This window comes from Podarcis liolepis (assembly GCF_965112155.1).
Source record: "Podarcis liolepis genome assembly, chromosome: 2".
Taxonomy (NCBI): Eukaryota; Metazoa; Chordata; class Lepidosauria; order Squamata; family Lacertidae; genus Podarcis; species Podarcis liolepis.
In genome coordinates, this window is record NC_139555.1 from 44038611 (window position 1) to 44056409 (window position 17799).

At 42.6% G+C, this 17799-nt stretch overlaps 1 protein-coding gene across 5 annotated transcripts in view; it reads left to right on the forward strand.

Moving 5' to 3' along the window:
- CACNA1A (calcium voltage-gated channel subunit alpha1 A) overlaps window positions 1-17799 on the forward strand; it is a 265156-nt gene that overhangs the window by 118156 nt on the left and 129201 nt on the right. For all 5 annotated transcript variants that reach the window (XM_083489607.1, XM_083489608.1, XM_083489605.1 and 2 more), the window contains 3 exons: window positions 4368-4459; window positions 5764-5916; window positions 7039-7226. In XM_083489607.1, coding sequence (XP_083345733.1) covers window positions 4368-4459; window positions 5764-5916; window positions 7039-7226 — 433 coding nt within the window. The remainder of the gene's footprint in view (window positions 1-4367; window positions 4460-5763; window positions 5917-7038; window positions 7227-17799) is intronic.

Below are 17799 nucleotides of genomic sequence, written 5' to 3' on the forward strand. Positions count from 1 at the left end.
AACCTGGAAGTGAATTTAATAAATTTATTATGTACTGTGTGAAGAAGGTGCTGTCTTTTGTGCTTCAGCAGCTGGAAATGCAGAAGAGGGGCAAAAATCAACAGCCTAAGGCAAACTGAAAGATGGAAAAGTTAACTATTTACTCTGACTAACTTCAGGGTAGTAATGTCGTTACTATGGTCTGATATTTAGATGTGTCCGATGAAAACAGGTACACATTCAAGAGGTGGTCAGGTATTAAAAGCAAAGGGGGGGACGGAATTTTCACCATCCAAGATTGAACCAATTTGTATGTGCCAAGATGGTTCAGAGTAAAATTTGGATATTGTAGCAAATATTTTCTAATGAAAACTTATATTTATGATACCTTACCCCATACCAGCTGCTAAAAAGTTGCACGCTCCCCGCTGTGTTGATGGAATTTAGGCACATTTGGTAGGTTTGTAAAAAATAAAAAAGAGAAATTTTGGGTTGCTGTTACAAAGAAAAAATGATAAGATCATAGGACATAAATTAATCATGGATCCCACAATTATATTATCAGAAAAACTGAATGAGGCATTACCAAAAAAAATTAAAGGAAAATGGTGGGGAATATGTTGGCAGCAGCACAGATATTGATAGCTAAATGTTGAAAGAAACAGCAAAAGTCATCTGTAGGGAAATGTGGAAAATGTATTTGGCATACAATATTAATGCACAAAGTATTTTATAATAAACTTTAATAATGAGAAAGGTACTTTGTAAGTGTGAATTTATTTCATAATGGACTCTTAAAACTTGATATAAAAATATTGGGAAATCAGTTTTGAAAGTTATATAAGATTGAAAATCATGCTCATTTGTAAAAGAAAGAACTTTACTGGTGTTGTTTAATCACAAAGCAATTCTGTTCAATATTAATCCATTATTATGTAATTAGAGAAGTGTATAAATATATGATTAATAGATTTTAATAAATCATTGTTTAACATAATGATATAGTGTTGTACTATATCACACAATGATAATTAACTGGAATGCTTATGTGATTTTTTAATGAAATAAGAGTTTATTATTAATAATAAATATTCAGTACAGCAATACATAGGATGGAGGGAGAGTGGAGGTTGAAACATTACACTTCATAATAGCAAGGTAAGGATGTTCTGCTGTAATGTGTGAACATTACATATTTCACATATGGCGCTTTCCCATCCTGGTTCTGTTGGCCACAGATGGTGTGTGAAGCTCATTAATTTCATAAGTTAAATCAGGGGTGGGGAACCACTTTCAGTCCATGGTCCAGACTGAAACCTGGCCAACCCTCTGGGCTCCTCATTCCAGTAGTGGGTGTGGCAAAAGCCACGGGGTTACTATCAAATGTACTTTACATTTTATTCTCCCTTTGTTTTAGGGCAGTTGGACATAAATCATGTAAAACATATGCAAAATACTTAAAAATTTCAAGTCTAATCCAAGGAACATCACAGAAAGTGGTGAGGCAGATCAAAATAATTGTCAGTTGGCACCATCATAATGTCATATGATTGGCAGAGGTTGCTAAAAACGGACCATTTATGGGCCATTTGGAGGGGCTCAGTGGGCTAAATCAGGCTTGCAGGATCCACAAGTTTCATACTGCAGACTGCAGCAGAAATGTGGAAAGAAGCTCAGTACATGTCCTGCGTCGTGTTTTCCCGCTTCTGTGTCCTGTATGAGCTACCTGCAGTTCAGGGTCTCTAGGCAGAAAATCTCCCCCCACCTCAGCTTGGGGTATGAGAACTGCACATAAACTTCAGGAAAAAATGCTACCTTGTAATGTAGGTGCCATATATTTTTCAAAGCAGATTATGCCAGCTTAGAGTTAGTGAGTTCTTTATCTTTCTTCCCATTTGTCTGAGACTGTGGCATACACCTTGCTTCCCCCCCCCCCCCCGCAACTGCTGAGTCACATGGCCAGAGTAGATAAGTGGTTCCTAATCAGAGTTGCTCATTGAGCCCATCTGACTCAGCTTTTTAATTACCATAAGAAAAAGATAGGAACACAGCAAGAATAACTTCTAATTCCAGAGCCCAGAGATCTCATTACAACGCAATTACTATCCTCTAAAATGTAACCACTTTTAAGTTAGGAAAGGCAGAAAAAAAGGGTGGGGGGGAGGGCTGCTTAACTAAAAACCAGGGAAAGGATGCTAAGATGCTTGCCACATATTTATGCCGTGTATGGTGTGTTTACCTCTTGCCCGTGTTACGATGATCCTGAATGTAATTGCAGTAAAATGAAGAGATTATGATAACAACCATCATCATATTATTTCATAGCACTAAACCAATTGCAGGCAAAGTTCTTGGGATCCTTCCCAGCTGTTGGGAAGGAGTAGTGGATTAAATTAGCTGAAGGCAGTTACAGAGAATGATGATTACTAGCTGGAAAAGAAATGAAGGTCAGCAAAAGAGATATATAAAGTGTTGTTTAAACAGGAAGGTTGGGTCGCTTTCTATGCCCATGGCAACAAAATATCCCCCCCCCCATATTTTTTTTTAAAAAAAATTTATATCCTGCCTTTGAGGCAGTTAACAGCTAATAAAATCATTTTTTAAAGCATTTTTTAAAAAGCAAGCAATTATTGGTTCATTAGAAACCACCTTGTTAAATGAACCTATTTAGTCTGTTTGTTGTCTGTTACCTAAAAGCACAGAGAGGAAGTAACCTGAATCTTTGAGTGGACACAAGCTAAGGGCTTCTTTGCACTGACCAACTCCTACCTCTAAGCAGTTGTTGGCCCACTTCAGCCATGCATATAGCCGTAGCCAGGATTTATTGGGGGACTGACGGACAGAATTTACTGGGGGAGTAGAACCAAGTTGTCTGCGATGCAATTGGTCACTTAAAAAGTGAAGGTAAAGGACCCCTGACTGTTAAGTCCAGTCGCAGACAACTCTGGGGTTGCGGTGCTCATCTTGCTTTACAGGCCAAGGGAGCCGGCGTTTGTCCGCAGACAGTTTTTCCGGGTCATGTGGCCAGCATGACTAAACCACTTCTGGTGCAACAGAACACCGAAACCAGAGTAGCACACAGAAACACCATTTACCTTCCCACCAGAGTGGTACCTATTTAACTATTTGCACTTTTTGGCGTGCTTTCAAACTGCTAGGTTGGCAGGAGCTGGGACCGAGCAACGGGAGCTCACCCCGTTGCGGGGATTCGAGCCACCAACCTTCTGATCGGCAAGCCCAAGAGGCTCAGTGGTTTAGACCACAGCTCCACCCGTGTCCCTCTACTGGTCACTTAGTTAAGCATTTTTGTTTATTTACTTGATTTAAAATGTTAGCATGGGCCAAGATGTACATCCCTGGAGAGCAACCTGTTTTCCTGGAGGGCCACTTTGGGACGTGAGTGGGTGATTTTGGCTAATTCTTGAACTCCAGTCCATAAGTTTCTTTGCCAGCAAATTGGGTTGCCACTGACAACTTTGGTTTCTGACCCCCAGTGTACATTGGATGCAGCAACATCCATTCTTATGATTGCTGCAGATAGAGGGTGGGGGTGGGGTGGGGTGTAAGGCTGCTGTGACTGCGGTATTCACTGACAACTTTATCCATGTGTAGATCAGTTCACAGTAATACTTTCTTGCCTGATTGTGGGTACATGTGATTTTTGTCTTTGCATACAGTCTAGGTTTCAGATGTAATTTTTAAGATTTCATACAGATAAAATAAAAAAGGATGTGCATAGTCCCAAGGGGTTCCCCTCCCTTGTGGGAGTAGCCAACAAATACCTATTTCCAACTCAACAGTCCCTGGATACAATCTATTCTTTCATATAAACGATACATGGGCCAGATAGAAATTTGGGGACTATGGTTTTCCTTGATAAAATAGTGATTAGGAAAAGGGTTAATCCCACTTCCTAGGTGCTATACTCCTCATCTGAATTGATTGTCCTTTAATGGAAGCCTGACATTCAACAGGAGAAACTTCCCGGCATGTAAATTGGTGAGGAAAGCTTCCTAATGTCTGTTCATGAAACTATTGTTAATGACACACCTAACATTTGCAGTATTTTTGTACTCTTTTAGTACAATTAATGTGTATTAGTGGAATGGTGGAGCTAACCTCTATTAGTTATTGTGGATTCAGAATAAAGGAACGATTGCTATTAATCCTCAGAAAATGAGTACGGTATATCGTGCAGACATCCTTAGAATTAACTTCCAGAAGAAGGAAAACCTCCACATGCTTTTGGAGAAGTCCAGATTCCTTCCAAACAGTAGCAGGCTGGATTTCCACTGCGTTATTGGGGAAATCTACTTTTCTTCCTACTCTGCACTGTTGAAATAGACCAAGTTCTCGGCACCAACACTTCCTCTTTATTTCTCTTACAGCATTTTGGCAACAGTCGGCACCGAGTTTGACCTGCGGACTCTGCGGGCTGTTCGTGTGCTCCGGCCACTAAAGCTAGTGTCGGGAATCCCAAGTGAGTTAAGTGCACTCTTCATGTCCTGCAGCTCACCTGTAACTTATTTGAAGCACCCACCTTAGCATCTTCCTACAAGATATAACGACTGACCCAGGCAGGGGTTCTCGTCTTCCTGTGGCCCCAGTATCAACCTCTGCCCACCACCTGCTGGGAACCTACAACTTTTCTTACAGCCTTCCCATGCAACCCATATGAACCAGCTTGAACCCTGTGATCATCATCAGAGGCCCTTCTTTGTGTGCCTCTTCCTAAAGAGGCAACATGAGAACAGGCCTTTTCTGTGGTTGCTCCCCATTTGTGGAATGTTCTCCCTAGGGATGCTTGCCTGGTGCCTTCATTGCATTTCCTTAGGCACCAGGCAAAAAAGTTTCTTTGTAGCCAGGCTGATTAACATTCTATGGTTTTTTAAATGTGTTTGAGGGAGGAGGGTTGTTGGGTTTTTTATGTACCTTACATTCTCATATATTATTTTTATGTTATGAACCACCCTGTGATTTTCAAATGAAAGGTAATTTACAAAATAAGTAAATAAATAAATAAATAAATAAATAAATAAATAACCCAATGCCTAATCAAAGAATCTGTCCTCTCCCTGTAAAACCCAGACCCTAATCCTAGGGACACCTTCCCAGAAGTAAACACCACGGATCACAGCAGGACTTACTTTTTTAGTAAACATACATAGCATTGCACTGCCGCCCCTTATTATCCTCTAGGCTCTACATGTAGGAACTAGAGCGTCAGCCAGGAGTATGGCATCATTGGATATTATTCCAAAGTTCTTGAATGCTAAGAGCGATGTCTAGAACTTGTGGAGTTTCCTATTTGTTTCCATGGGAGATATTTGGAAATAATTTGCATGAATGAAGGCTATTCCAATGCAAGATGGTTATCAAAAGGGACTTGGGAATATCCACATAAATTCCATATTTGGGAAGATCTTGTGACCTTCCAAAATGGCTCTTGCTTAATATCAGCCAGTTCAGGCTTCTTTCTTATTAGGATCTCTTTCCTCTAGGCTTATGGCCTCTTCTGAAAATATCATGTAGCAGAAAAAGAAATGGTCATAGATTATAGCCACATGCTGTACAGAATGAGGAATTTGTTTTCTCTCATTCTTCTGTCTCCACTACTTATGAATGCAATAAACAGGGAGTGAATTCTAGGTTAGGGGGAATTTGCACAAAGCAGGGAGCAGTGGTCAAGTCCCTCCCTGCTCCTGTTGAAATTTAAGTACAGTATGCATACTTATGGATCTGCCTTGTGATAATCCTGCTCTGCGCTCTGTCTTTTTCTTCTAGGTTTACAAGTCGTCCTCAAGTCCATCATGAAGGCCATGATACCTCTGCTGCAAATTGGCCTCCTCCTATTTTTTGCAATCCTTATTTTTGCAATCATAGGGTTAGAATTTTATATGGGGAAATTTCACACTGCCTGCAAGGATATTATTACAGGTAGGTAAACAGCATCTGTTTCTCTGTGTCTGCTCCTCATCCTCATCATCCCAAGCTCAGACATAGAAGGCAGTGAGGTTGTTTTGACCCTGGATAATAGGTATCAGGCAAACTTTTTTTCTGCTAGGATTAAGTGAGCCAGGCTGAATATACTGAATGAGCAAGTTTAGGGCAGGGGTAAGGAACCACTTTGGGCTGGAGGGATGGATCCAAAAAGGGTCAACACTCCTAGGATTACTTTGGTAGGTGGACGGGAACTCCCACTTGCCAATCACCTGATTTCACCTGATCTCCTGTGACATCAGACATTTCCTCTGCCATGTCTCCAAAGGAGGATATGAGAGTGTACTTAAGAGTTCATGTTAAGTTGTGGGTAGACATAGCAGACGACACAGCAATTCTTCCAAAGCAGCTCTTTATTTGTAAGCTGGAACAGAACTGGCTGAGGAGCTCAGTCAGCCTGCTTATATAGAGCTCCAGAACAATGTAACTGTTGCCATTTTCTAAAACTATCCAATCACTGAACGTCACTTTCGATCCTTCATTTGCATAACTATCTACAGTATCCTCCTGCTGGCCCAGGGTGAGAACTTCAGTACGTAACAGTTCATTTCTCATAATTTATTTGTGGCTGCTGTTTGAACCTTTCCCATATCCAATGCCCGGTGATTTAAGGTGGGTGAGGCACACCCAAAACAGCCTCTTGAGCCAAACCTGTGACTGGTGGGCCTAATTAGTTCCTTGTTACAGGGTTTCTTCTCCCCCCTCCAACTTGTGTAGGAGAAGAAATGTAGACTGGGTAGAAATGCACATGTTAGGTGGTGAGCCTCCTTACAAGATTGACCTCAGGCCAAAACAGCTCTACCTGTTTCTACAGAAGCCAAGTACAGAGAATGCTAATTGACTGATCCCTGTGATATCACCACCTCTCCCCCTTTTCATATAACGTTTTTGTTTGTTTAAAAGAGTTGCGTTTTGATGGGGCTCTTTTTTAATGAATAGGGTGCTGAACAAATGTTCAAGCAACTGAACACTCCATAATGTTCTTTATTACCTACTCCTGATTACCTGCCTGGCACAGTTGCAGTATAACCAGAGAGTCTCTTTTTCCTCCCTCCACAGATGAAATCAAGGAGGAAGCTCCATGTGGAACGGAACCGTCATCACGCCTCTGCCCTAATGGGACCAAGTGTGAAGAATACTGGCAAGGACCCAACTATGGGATCACGCAGTTCGATAACATCCTGTTTGCCGTGCTGACTGTCTTCCAGTGTATCACCATGGAAGGGTGGACTGACCTCCTATACGATGTGAGTATTATTGTTATTTATTTATACCCAGCCTTCTTCTCTCAGAGGGACTCAAGGCAGCTTACAAAGAAATATATTAAATGGTAGAACTGGCTGTATTATGGTTCTGTCTGCAGAATGTACCGCAGCAAGAAAAGCAGAAAAACAAGGACTTAAGTACAGTCATACCTTGGAAGCCGAACAGAATCTGTTCCGGAAGTCCATTCGACTTCCAAAACATTTGGCTTCCAAGGTGCGGCTTCTGACTGGCTGCAGGAGCTTCCTGCAGCCAATCGGAAGCCCCACCAGATGTTCGGCTTCCAAACATTCGCAAACACTCACTTCCAGGTTTGCGGTGTTCGGGAGCCAAAACATTTGACTGCTAACGTGTTCTTCAACCAAGGTACGACTGTAATTTGAAAAGATAGTATCTCTGGTATGTTATGAATGGCAGGCATTGGCCTAATGCTGGTAGAAGAACATTGTGGCTTTTTCTATGGTATAAAGGAGTGGTGAGTATAATATGAACCTAGGCGTGAGAATTAGGACCTGTTCGCCACATTCCTGCCTTGTTTGTTCATTTGTTGGCTGCAAACATGCATATATCCCTTTTTCGCCAACATGCTTCAGCTTCATCTGTAGTAAATACTGTTTTCCTGCAAATTAATTTTTGCGTCTGTCCCATAGCCAAGCATTCAGAGATCAGTTTCTAGAATGAAACTGTGAAGCATTCCATCTAAACCAGGGGTGGGGGATCTCAGGTCCAGGGGCCCAGTATAGCCCTTCAGGCCCTTGGACCTCTCCCTAGGCCACCCCTTTCACTGGCGCTGCCTCATACCCTCCATGATAGTTTTTGCTTAGCTGTAAGATGGCCTTGAATTCTGATAAGTAGAAACTAGCCTACTGTTTAATGGTAAAACTTGTATTTGTTGTTCCACCCATTTTTGCCTCTGGCCCCACACATCACTGGTCTGTGGCCCTTGGAAGGTTGTCCATTAAGGAATATGGCCCTTGGGCTTAAAAACATTCCCCAGCCCTGATCTAGACTGAATCTGGCACCTTAGTCACAGTCTCAGATGCACAGAAACCTCATTGAGCTATAACAATTCTATCCCATTAGGAAATACCGTAATTATGCTGATCAGAACTGGGAGATTTTAATTGAGAAAACAGATCTTCCCACTGGCTGCCCTCTGACCATTCAAACTACGTTTCATAACATAGTTAATGAAACATGGGACAGTGGTGGTGGAGATTTCTTAGTATCTGTTGTGGAGATTTAAGAGGTCACACAGGCAAAACGGTGCAATTACTGAGGATAGTTCGATTGCATTAGGTGCAGCACAGTCTCTCTCACACACCCAAATTATATTCCAGACCTTGAATTGAGGTCAGTAAATGCCAGTCCCAGTCCCTTACTTTTTCCTCTTTAGCGTTGAGTACAGCTGGTGGCTGGTTGTGTGGATAAGGCACAAGTGTCACAGCTGAACCAACATGGGGAAGAGGAATTAATCCTAAAGCCACAGGGATTCCTGAATCCCTGGAGCAATTTAGGAGGCCTCCTGTTAGGATTGGTCTGCCTGTCATTAGGAAATAAGATCATTTGGAATTCAAAACATAAAAGCACTCTACACCAAAGAGGCAACATACATTTTTTGCTGGAGGTACAGTTCTAAGTCTTCCAAAGCCAGGCTGCAGAGCACAGGAGACTGCTAACTTCCGTGAGTCACAACAAGCACACCTGATTCCAGAATAGCAACAGGTACCTTTATCCCATAGCAGCAGACTCTGTAATAAGAAGCAAAAGAATCTGAATTGAATTGAAATGAAATGAGATGAGATGCACCCATTTTGGGAGAGTTTACTTCTGCAGGGGAGCCTTATAGGAACATGGGGCAGCCATGGTGGCATGTCATAATGTACTGCCGCTTACCTAAAACATTTAGATGAGCACAGCAAGGACTGCCTGTCCTAGATAGCTCCAAACAGCTAGAAAAAAAATGAGGGAAAGAGCCTGAAAGCACTCAGACCACCTTGTAAAAAAGAAAAAACAGCAGAAAATACATGAGTAGGAACAGACCATGCTCAGAAAGAATTGTAGACATGCAAATTAATCTGCATATCTACATTCTGATCTGATCATGATCTGTTGGATGCAGACTTGGAAAGGTGGCTCCAAATTGTGGAACATACGGAAATCCTCCTCCATCCCTGTTCAGGTGGCTCCACAGGCTCCTAACCACTAGCTTCAGTGTCCAGAACCCATTCTAGCATCCCAGCTGGTGGTACAGCAACCCTGTAAAAAGCCAGCCCATCCTTCTTTGACTCTGAGCTCAGGGCTGAGATTATTAACAACAGTTCTGGGCTCTGTGCAGGGATTAGACAAAGGATGAAAATGTAAGAGGGGGTGTTTTGCATGCTGCTCAGCTGAGCATCTGAAAAAGAGAATTCTCAGCTGTAAGGTGAAAAAGTTTGATGGCCTCTTACACTTTAATGGTAGCCACCAGTGAAGATTTGTCATTTTCCCTGCAATGTCACTTGAAATGACTCTACATCATGATGTAGTGTAATTCTGGGGCATCACAGGAAAATAAAAACGGCAGCTGCTAGCCTGAGGAGCACCAGTGAATTTCATAATTTGTCCCCCTTGTTTCATGGCCTCTGAGTGGGAACATAGAAGGAGGAGGCAGTTTTGCTTCAGTCTAGTTTTGCAGTCCAAGCAACAGCAGAGGGTTTTGCGTAAGAAATGGCATTGCTGATTCCCCCAGTTGATAAAATTTGCCCTTTTAAAATGAGATGCTAGTGGTGTCAACCTGTCTAATATAATCCTGGTTTTGTACAGCTACTGTAGATGTCTGTCCCAAGAAGCAGAAGGCTACTCTGGTATATGAGAGGATGCAGAAGCCAGGTGATCTAGGGTTGTGCACTGGTAGACCTTGGGAGCAGATAGAGGTTTAGGAGAAACAAAGAATATTAGCAGAAGAGAAGCAATGCCTGGTTGCAGTGTTGGTTGTAGAAGTCTTTTAAAAGGAAAGAGCAGAGTTGGCAGAAGGCAAAGGATGGGTGAGACATGGAGAGGGAGGGAGACTGGCTGGTAGCCAGGGAGGGTGGATCACTGTAATGGAGAGAGCATTGATCAGCCATGTAAATGGCAATTGATGAGACTGGGCATGTTGAGTTTGTGTTTCAAGAAGCGTGAGGAGTGGTGAGGTCAAGAAGCCAGGAAGATGAGCACAGATTTTAAAATCTCTGGAGAAAGGGAAGAGAGCCAGGAGTCAGACACAGTTCTTGTTTACTGAAGTTGATTATGGATAGTACCAAAGGACCAGCTGTGGGGGCACCATTATGATATGTTGATGGTACTCTCTCACATAATGTGTGGTTAAAACAAGTACATCCCAATTTTTACTGCAAAACTCATTGCCCCAGAACTGAATGTCACTTGTTAAATTCTGAGTAAGGCGTAATAGTTATTGTTGAATGTTTGTTATGATCACAAGATGCAATTCCTGAGGCTACAATAATACTGTTAATATTAGTCACTGGATCATGTATGTAAACACAGCACTTCTTTCTATCCCCCCCCCAAAGATTACACATCCCATTAGCAAACCATTTAAAAATGAGGAGGTGATGCAGGGACCAGGTAACTGATAGGTGACAGGAGAGCAGGAGTGGATATAAGACTCTTTCTACAGCAAAATAAAGTTGACTGAGAAATTAGATTTGAATCTAAATAGTTAAAGCTCTGTAAAACATCTGAAATTGACCCTCAAACTATATTGGGAGTAGGAGAAGCCAGTGTCACAGAGCGAGGAATTCCGGAAAAGGCAAAGTCATTGGTTGTTTTTTAGTATGATATGGTAGTTGGGAAAATAGCTCCTCATAAACCTATAGCTGTCTAGGTGTAGTCCTAAAAACATAAGAAGATCTCTGCAGGTTCAGAATTAAGATCCACCCAGTCCAGTATCCTGTTTTCAGGAGAAGTCAGCCAGGTGCCTCTGGCAAAACCACAAGCAGGTCATGAAAGTGACAGCCTTCCCTGTTGCTGCTCTCTCAGCAACTAGTAATCAGTAGCTCACTGCCTCAGAACCATTTTATCACATTGAACCAGACCTTGGGAGGGGTGTGCCAAAAGAAATTTAATTTCCATGTCCCACAAGAAGCACCGAAAGGTAAGTTTGGGGCATAAGATGCCCATTAGAGACAGGTCTCTCTTTGAGGCCTTCCTATATTGGAAACAAGACTTTATTGTAAATTAATATATCATCTACTACCATTTTAGTGTGTTGCTAACACTAAAAAGTTTGAACCCCATGAATCATCCCCTCCTACCTGCCCTCTTTTCAAAAGCACAGATGAGCAATATGTATGCTATTCTTTTCCTTTTTGCCTTGTGGGTCATCAAACTAGAAATCATAGGTATTTTTTTTTTTAGAGAGACACGTGTTCATTCAATTATACTCACAGTCCTCCCTTAGATCCTAATTCAGTTTGGATAATGCACTTGCAATAGCAGTGAACTATAGACTCTCTATCCCCTTTCCCACTTAGAATGCATGTGGATATTTCATTTTGCCTCTTACCTTTATATATATATATATATACTGCAAATATATGAGTGTTATTGCTGCCACACTACCGTGCTCTCCTGGAAGACGTAGTTTTGCTATGGAAGGTGAATGTGCATGAGATGCCTGCATCAGGGTTCAGTACTTTTAAGGTTGCATACAGGTGTACCTGCACATAAGAATGGGACAGTTTTTTCTATTGCGGGGTGAGCTCTGCTTCTCCCCTGCCTTCACTTCTCAAAGGAGGCGCATACAGTATCCAAACTGAAGCCGGTTGTTGTTACTCCTTTGCTCCTCTCCCCCACCAGCCTTCATTCAGGCATTCTACTTAAATCTCAAGCATGTGCATCCGGTGCTTGATTTGTTTGTTTTCAAGTTTTTACAGAAAAGGCTTTCACAGAGTGTATTCAGTCTTGTGCTGCTGCTCTGAGAAATGCGAGAGGTGGCTTTTTGATTGACATAAAGCTCCATCAGTCATTGCTGTGCTTCTGCAGCAAAAACTGGAAGAACAGTTTCCCCCTAAGCTCAGTCCTGGGAGAAGATGGTGTTTAGCTCTAAATGCAGTGAGTGCATCTCCACAGCAGGCTCCCTGTAAAAATGGCACGTGTTTGTTTTTATTAGCAGCCATTCTATCTGGCTGCATCAGAGGAGGAGTCAAAACAGCAAAGCCTAATACAACGGCTTCACTAGGACCAGCTGCCATGTAGCTCTTCCTCTCCCAGGGTTGTCATCTGTTAGTCGTCATTTCACTTGGCTGCCTCTGGAGAAGACAAAGTGGCCCCACTTCATTGGCTTAGCCAGGCCCAATTGCCATTTGGCTCCTCACTTCCCAGAACTATCTCTTCAGTAGCCATTCCACCTGGTCATTAGAACAACAATAATAGAATTGTATATAAGAATTGGTTCTCTCACATTTGCGCTCTCCTTCTTCTTTTTCTTCCCTGTCTCTTTTCCCCATTTTATATTGTGGCTGTTAGACTAAACCTGTGGGCAGGGTCTGTGGTATTTGTTGTGGGGGGAATGTTTTTTGTACAGCACCTTTGCTTGGCTAGAAATGGGAAAATATTAGCAATAATGTGTGTTTGCTAGTGTTGTTGATAATTCGGCATAGCCACAGAATTTGGGACGACAGACATTCACATGTTGTAATATGAAACAAGATGTGATGTCTGTGTCTATTTTTCCTATGAGACAGCAGGAGAGCAGTACCAGCCAGATATCTTGGCTAATTAAATCCACAGCAGTTTGTACTTGAAAGAACCAGAGGGGCTGTTAAAACCACAGGAAACTGCCTTAAACCAAGTCTGACCCATCTAGCCTTTAAGTGCAGGGTTTTGTTTTTCCACAAATTGGCAGGGCAGGTCCTCAGATACAGATCAGGAGTGTAGTATTGAGGGGGTAGACCACCCCAGTTATAAACCTGATTGGAATCAGACTCCCCACAGCTGCAGTTTTGCACTACAGTGGTACCTCGGGTTACATACGCTTCAGGTTACATGCGCTTCAGGTTACAGACTCCGCTAACCCAGAAATAGTGCTTCAGGTTAAGAACTTTGCTTCAGGATGAGAACAGAAATTGTGCTCTGGCAGCGCAACAGCAGCAGGAGGCCCCATTAGCTAAAGTGGTGCTTCAGGTTAAGAACAGTTTCAGGTTAAGAACGGAGCTCCGGAACGAATTAAGTACTTAACTCGCGGTACCACTGTACAAGAAAAGCCACCATGAACAAGAGGTGTGCCCCCACCCTCTGGTTGTAGGCCTAGAGGCCGCAGTCCAGATCTGGACCACAGCAAGAGGGTAAATAGTTAAAGCCCCCCTACTATGTTAGGATCCTAGTTGAAAGGCCTCATACTGGTAATTTGTGTAAAAAGCAAAACCCCTGAATAAGCATGCAATTAAATGTACAGATGCATAGCTAAATGCACAGCTTAGCCCTCAGTATTCTTCACTTACCTTGCTTTCAGGCAAGGGGTTTTCCAGCACGTAAAATGTTAATGTTTCAATAGTCACGTTCATTTTTCTAAACACCGGGCATTCGTGACTGCATAAAGTTTCTGCTGTGCTGTAACCTTTTCAGTTGTGCTAGGCAGCATCTGCAGCAGGTTGCCTGTGTTGTTTGTCTGATGGTATTTTAGCAGTGTACCCCTAAACCATCCCAATTTGAGCGGGACAACCCAGAAGCAATTGCAGCTTCTGATTGGATCTCAGACCAAAAGACCCTATTTTTTGGTCTCACTCTCACACAAATCAGTTGGCTCATGCCAAAGCTTTGGACCAAAAGACACCCGTTTTGGGGGGTCATGCGCAAGTCACCTGGCTTGCCCACTTTCTCAGAAGTAGCTGTATTAGGAAACTGCGGGTTGTAATAATAATAATAATAGTAATATTTATTTATTTATACATACATACATACATACATACATGCCCCGCCCATCTGGCTGGGTTTCCCCAGCCACTCTAATGCTAGACCTACTCAGAGTGTTAGCCCATTGAAATCAATGGACTGAAGTTAGTCAGTGGATCTACTTTGAGTAGGATTACCATCAGATGGATTTCTTTGTATCAGGTTTCCCAAACAGCTTGAGTCTGGGAAGTGTTCTACCCATGGAATTCACACTCTGTTCCATGAGCTAATCAAGCTAATGCAGACAGCAGAGCTCGCTGTCCCAGGATTGTCTCTCACTATATTCCCCACTGGCTTCCAATAGAATTTGTGGCAGCCAGCAATGCTCCGTGAGTCAGTGGCCATGAATCCCTCCAAGACAGCACTGGGGTGAGGAGACTGCACTTGCACCAGTATTCATGGAACTATTTATTGGAACCCTGGGAGTGAATTTCAGTGAACAAATTTGCTAAATGCCTCCATGTTAGTGTGTGCGCACTAAATGTTTGACAGACATGGGTGTGTGGCTCTAGTTAGAAATGGGAAAACTAAGCAGTGAGTGTTAACTCCTCAAAGGCAAGCAGCACACTATGGCTGTTATTGCTGCCTGCCCAGGAATGCAGATATGGAGTGAGGCTGTCAAGCAACTGGCAGGCCCCAGAACATGGCTGGTGGGCTGCCTTTGGTTTGGTGGGTCGCATGTTGTTCAGGCCTGCCCTAGAGGGTGGCAACTGCACCTTAAGCTTTGGTTACCAGGAAGAGGAGAAATTTGAAAAGTCGGTCCATTCTCCTTTCAGACCCTGATTTGATTTGCATAATTGCTCACTCTTAGAGCAACTATATACTACCATGAGTCTGTCACTTTTGTTAGAAAGAAGTGGAGTAAAAGCTTTATGTCCTGTTATCCCCCAAAATGGAGACCACCCTACTATTGGAGGAGGGGCACTGGGTGTGAGATGGGGAAAAGGCAGACTGATTGGGGTGAATTAAATCCAAACTGGCAGTCTCAGCCAGCAATAAAAAAATCACTTTAAGAATCAAAACAGCACAGTCTACAGGGGCCTGAAAGAGGAAGATGCATGTTAGGGAAATGAGATGCGAAAAAGAGAGAGCACTTTCAAATTATAGATTGGCATGACCTTTCCCAGCAGCTTTGATTTGATAGAGATCTCTGAAAAAGCCAAGCAGTGGAGAAAATCCACGATATGTGCTTAAGTCCGCTGGAGCTGTCCGCTCTGCGGGAATCTGTTGCTGCACTCACTTCTGCTTTCTCAAGAAGTCTTTTCACAATGAGCTGGATTACGCTGATTAATCATCTGTGCTTGTGTGGCATGTGGATCATTTGGCCTTGATGATTTCCTGGATCAGTCTATCCCCACAATTTAGTTCGAGTTTTATTATGTAGATTTTCACTTCGCTTTAGCCTAAAAATAAAATTAAAAAGGCAGAGAAGCAGGGTACAAAATTGTCCCTGTCCCATTCTTTACAAAAAAACACGATGGATATATTATACAATAAACTCTCAAAATATCAGTAAATAATAATTCAACAGAAATTAACTGTCAACCATTACGATAAATCATTCCTAAACTATAATCAATAAAAACAACAGCAAAGTCACAATGCATAAATTACCACAGTACATAAAAGGCCATGTAAAAAGAATGAACTGAGCACAAAGTGACATAAATTATAAAATCACAAAATGCCCTAACATAACTGGTGCAGTAGGTTTGGTGAGTTTCCAAGGGGATGAGGGAAGGATACCCCTCCACTCACAGTTCTTTCTCCAGCCTCTTCCCCCTTCTCCTCCAGCTGCATGTTTACCTGAGAGTAAGCCCCATTGAGCAGAGCTGGAGTTTTCAACAGAAGTGAGTTCCACAGTTATGCACCATCTAGTGGAATTCCTTCTCATCATACTGACCTGGTAGATCCTATGGCCCAGATTCAGCTAACCCAGTACATTAAGTGGAAGCCAACATCAGGGCTTTCTCCATCTCTTCCCAACACACACCTCTCCCAAATCCTTTCTGAAGAGTAAGGTGAACCCTCAGAACAGCACATAAGGGGAGGAGAGGAGGATTGTTTTGTCTGGCAAGCAGGAATGCTTGTGCTGATATAATAATCAGAAGAGCAAATAAATGATTTGGGGGGGGAGAGGGAGCTTCCGCTTTTTGTAGTCTCTGGGGTGGAGGTGGTGAGGCTCTGTTTAAATTGCATATTTAAAGAAGAAACATCCACTTTAATGGCTTTCTGCTATAGTACTTTCCCTCCATGTTCACAGATCACTTTCCTGTGTCCACCTTGTCCTCTTTTCTCTGTGTCCTGTGCGTTTTTGAAGGTGCCCTGGATAACTAACCAGCACATCTTTTCATTCCTAGCCTCTTGGGAAAGGAAACTAGTTTCTTTCTACCCAAATTGGTTTCATTACTCTCCTGTGCCTTCCCACCCCCAACCCCCATGTAGGTCTCTTATAAGCTTTTTGAAAGCGGTTGTGTTCCTTCTCCCTGTAGACTCTCTAAAAATGTAACATGGCTGGAGTTTATGCATATAACTGTTTCCAATAAAGAATAGGGCATCAGTGATTCTCTTTCTTTCCTAGTTCCATGAGGGTCATCTAGGCCAACCCCCTGCAATGCGGGAATCTTTTGCCCAACATGGGACTCAAACCCACAAGCCCGAAATTAAGAGTCTCATGGTCTGTGGACTAAGCTATTTACTTGATGAATGCAGCATCAGGTTATTTATTTAATTTTTTATTTGGTGTGTTTATTACCCGCCCTTCACAAAAAGTCCTAAGCTACCACAATAAAAGAGTAGAATACAGTATAGAGATAATCAACAGTTAAAACAGCAATCAACATATAATTGATTATGGCCCCTTTGATGACTTATTCCAAGAATGGGCAACCTGCAGCCCTCTAGATCGGAGCTTTCCAAGCTGTGTGTCGTAACATGTTAGTGTGTAGGTGTCTCATGCCAACGCTCCCCACGCTCCTCCCGGGGCTGGAAAGGGGTGAATTTAACCTCCAGTTTTCTAGTAAAACTGAATTACTGTGTCGAGAAATGATGCATGTCTAAAAAGAGTGTCACCAGCATGAAAAGTTTGGAAAGCACTGCTCTAGATGTTGATGAACTACAGCTTCTATAATTCTTGACCATTAACTATGCTGGCTGGGACTGATGGGAGTTGGGAATCGAACAACACCAGGACAGCTATGGCTCAGACCCCCTGACTTTCTCTGTCTCTTCCAAACCCATTGTCAGATGGAACCAATCTGTACATGGAGTCAGCTCATATACACATTGAGCAATCATGAGAAAGGAAAGCAATATTCTACTTCCAAAGGAGAACTCATTGGAACACTTGTATTATACTAGCAAACAGTATTTTAATTTTTTGGGAAGTGAAGTCAAGAGAAAATATAGTAGAGGGCATCTTCTCTCAGGGAGATAATTCATTGGGCCCCTGTGGCTATTGATGAGCTGGACTCCCTCAATCCATTTGGACTGTGCCAATGGACTATGTGCCTTTACAACAGACCTGTCTGCCTATTTGTGGCACCTTGGGGCATTCTACACACCCATTGTTTGCATCCCTTTCCCACATCTATATGGGAACATCTAACACTTGCTGAAGCC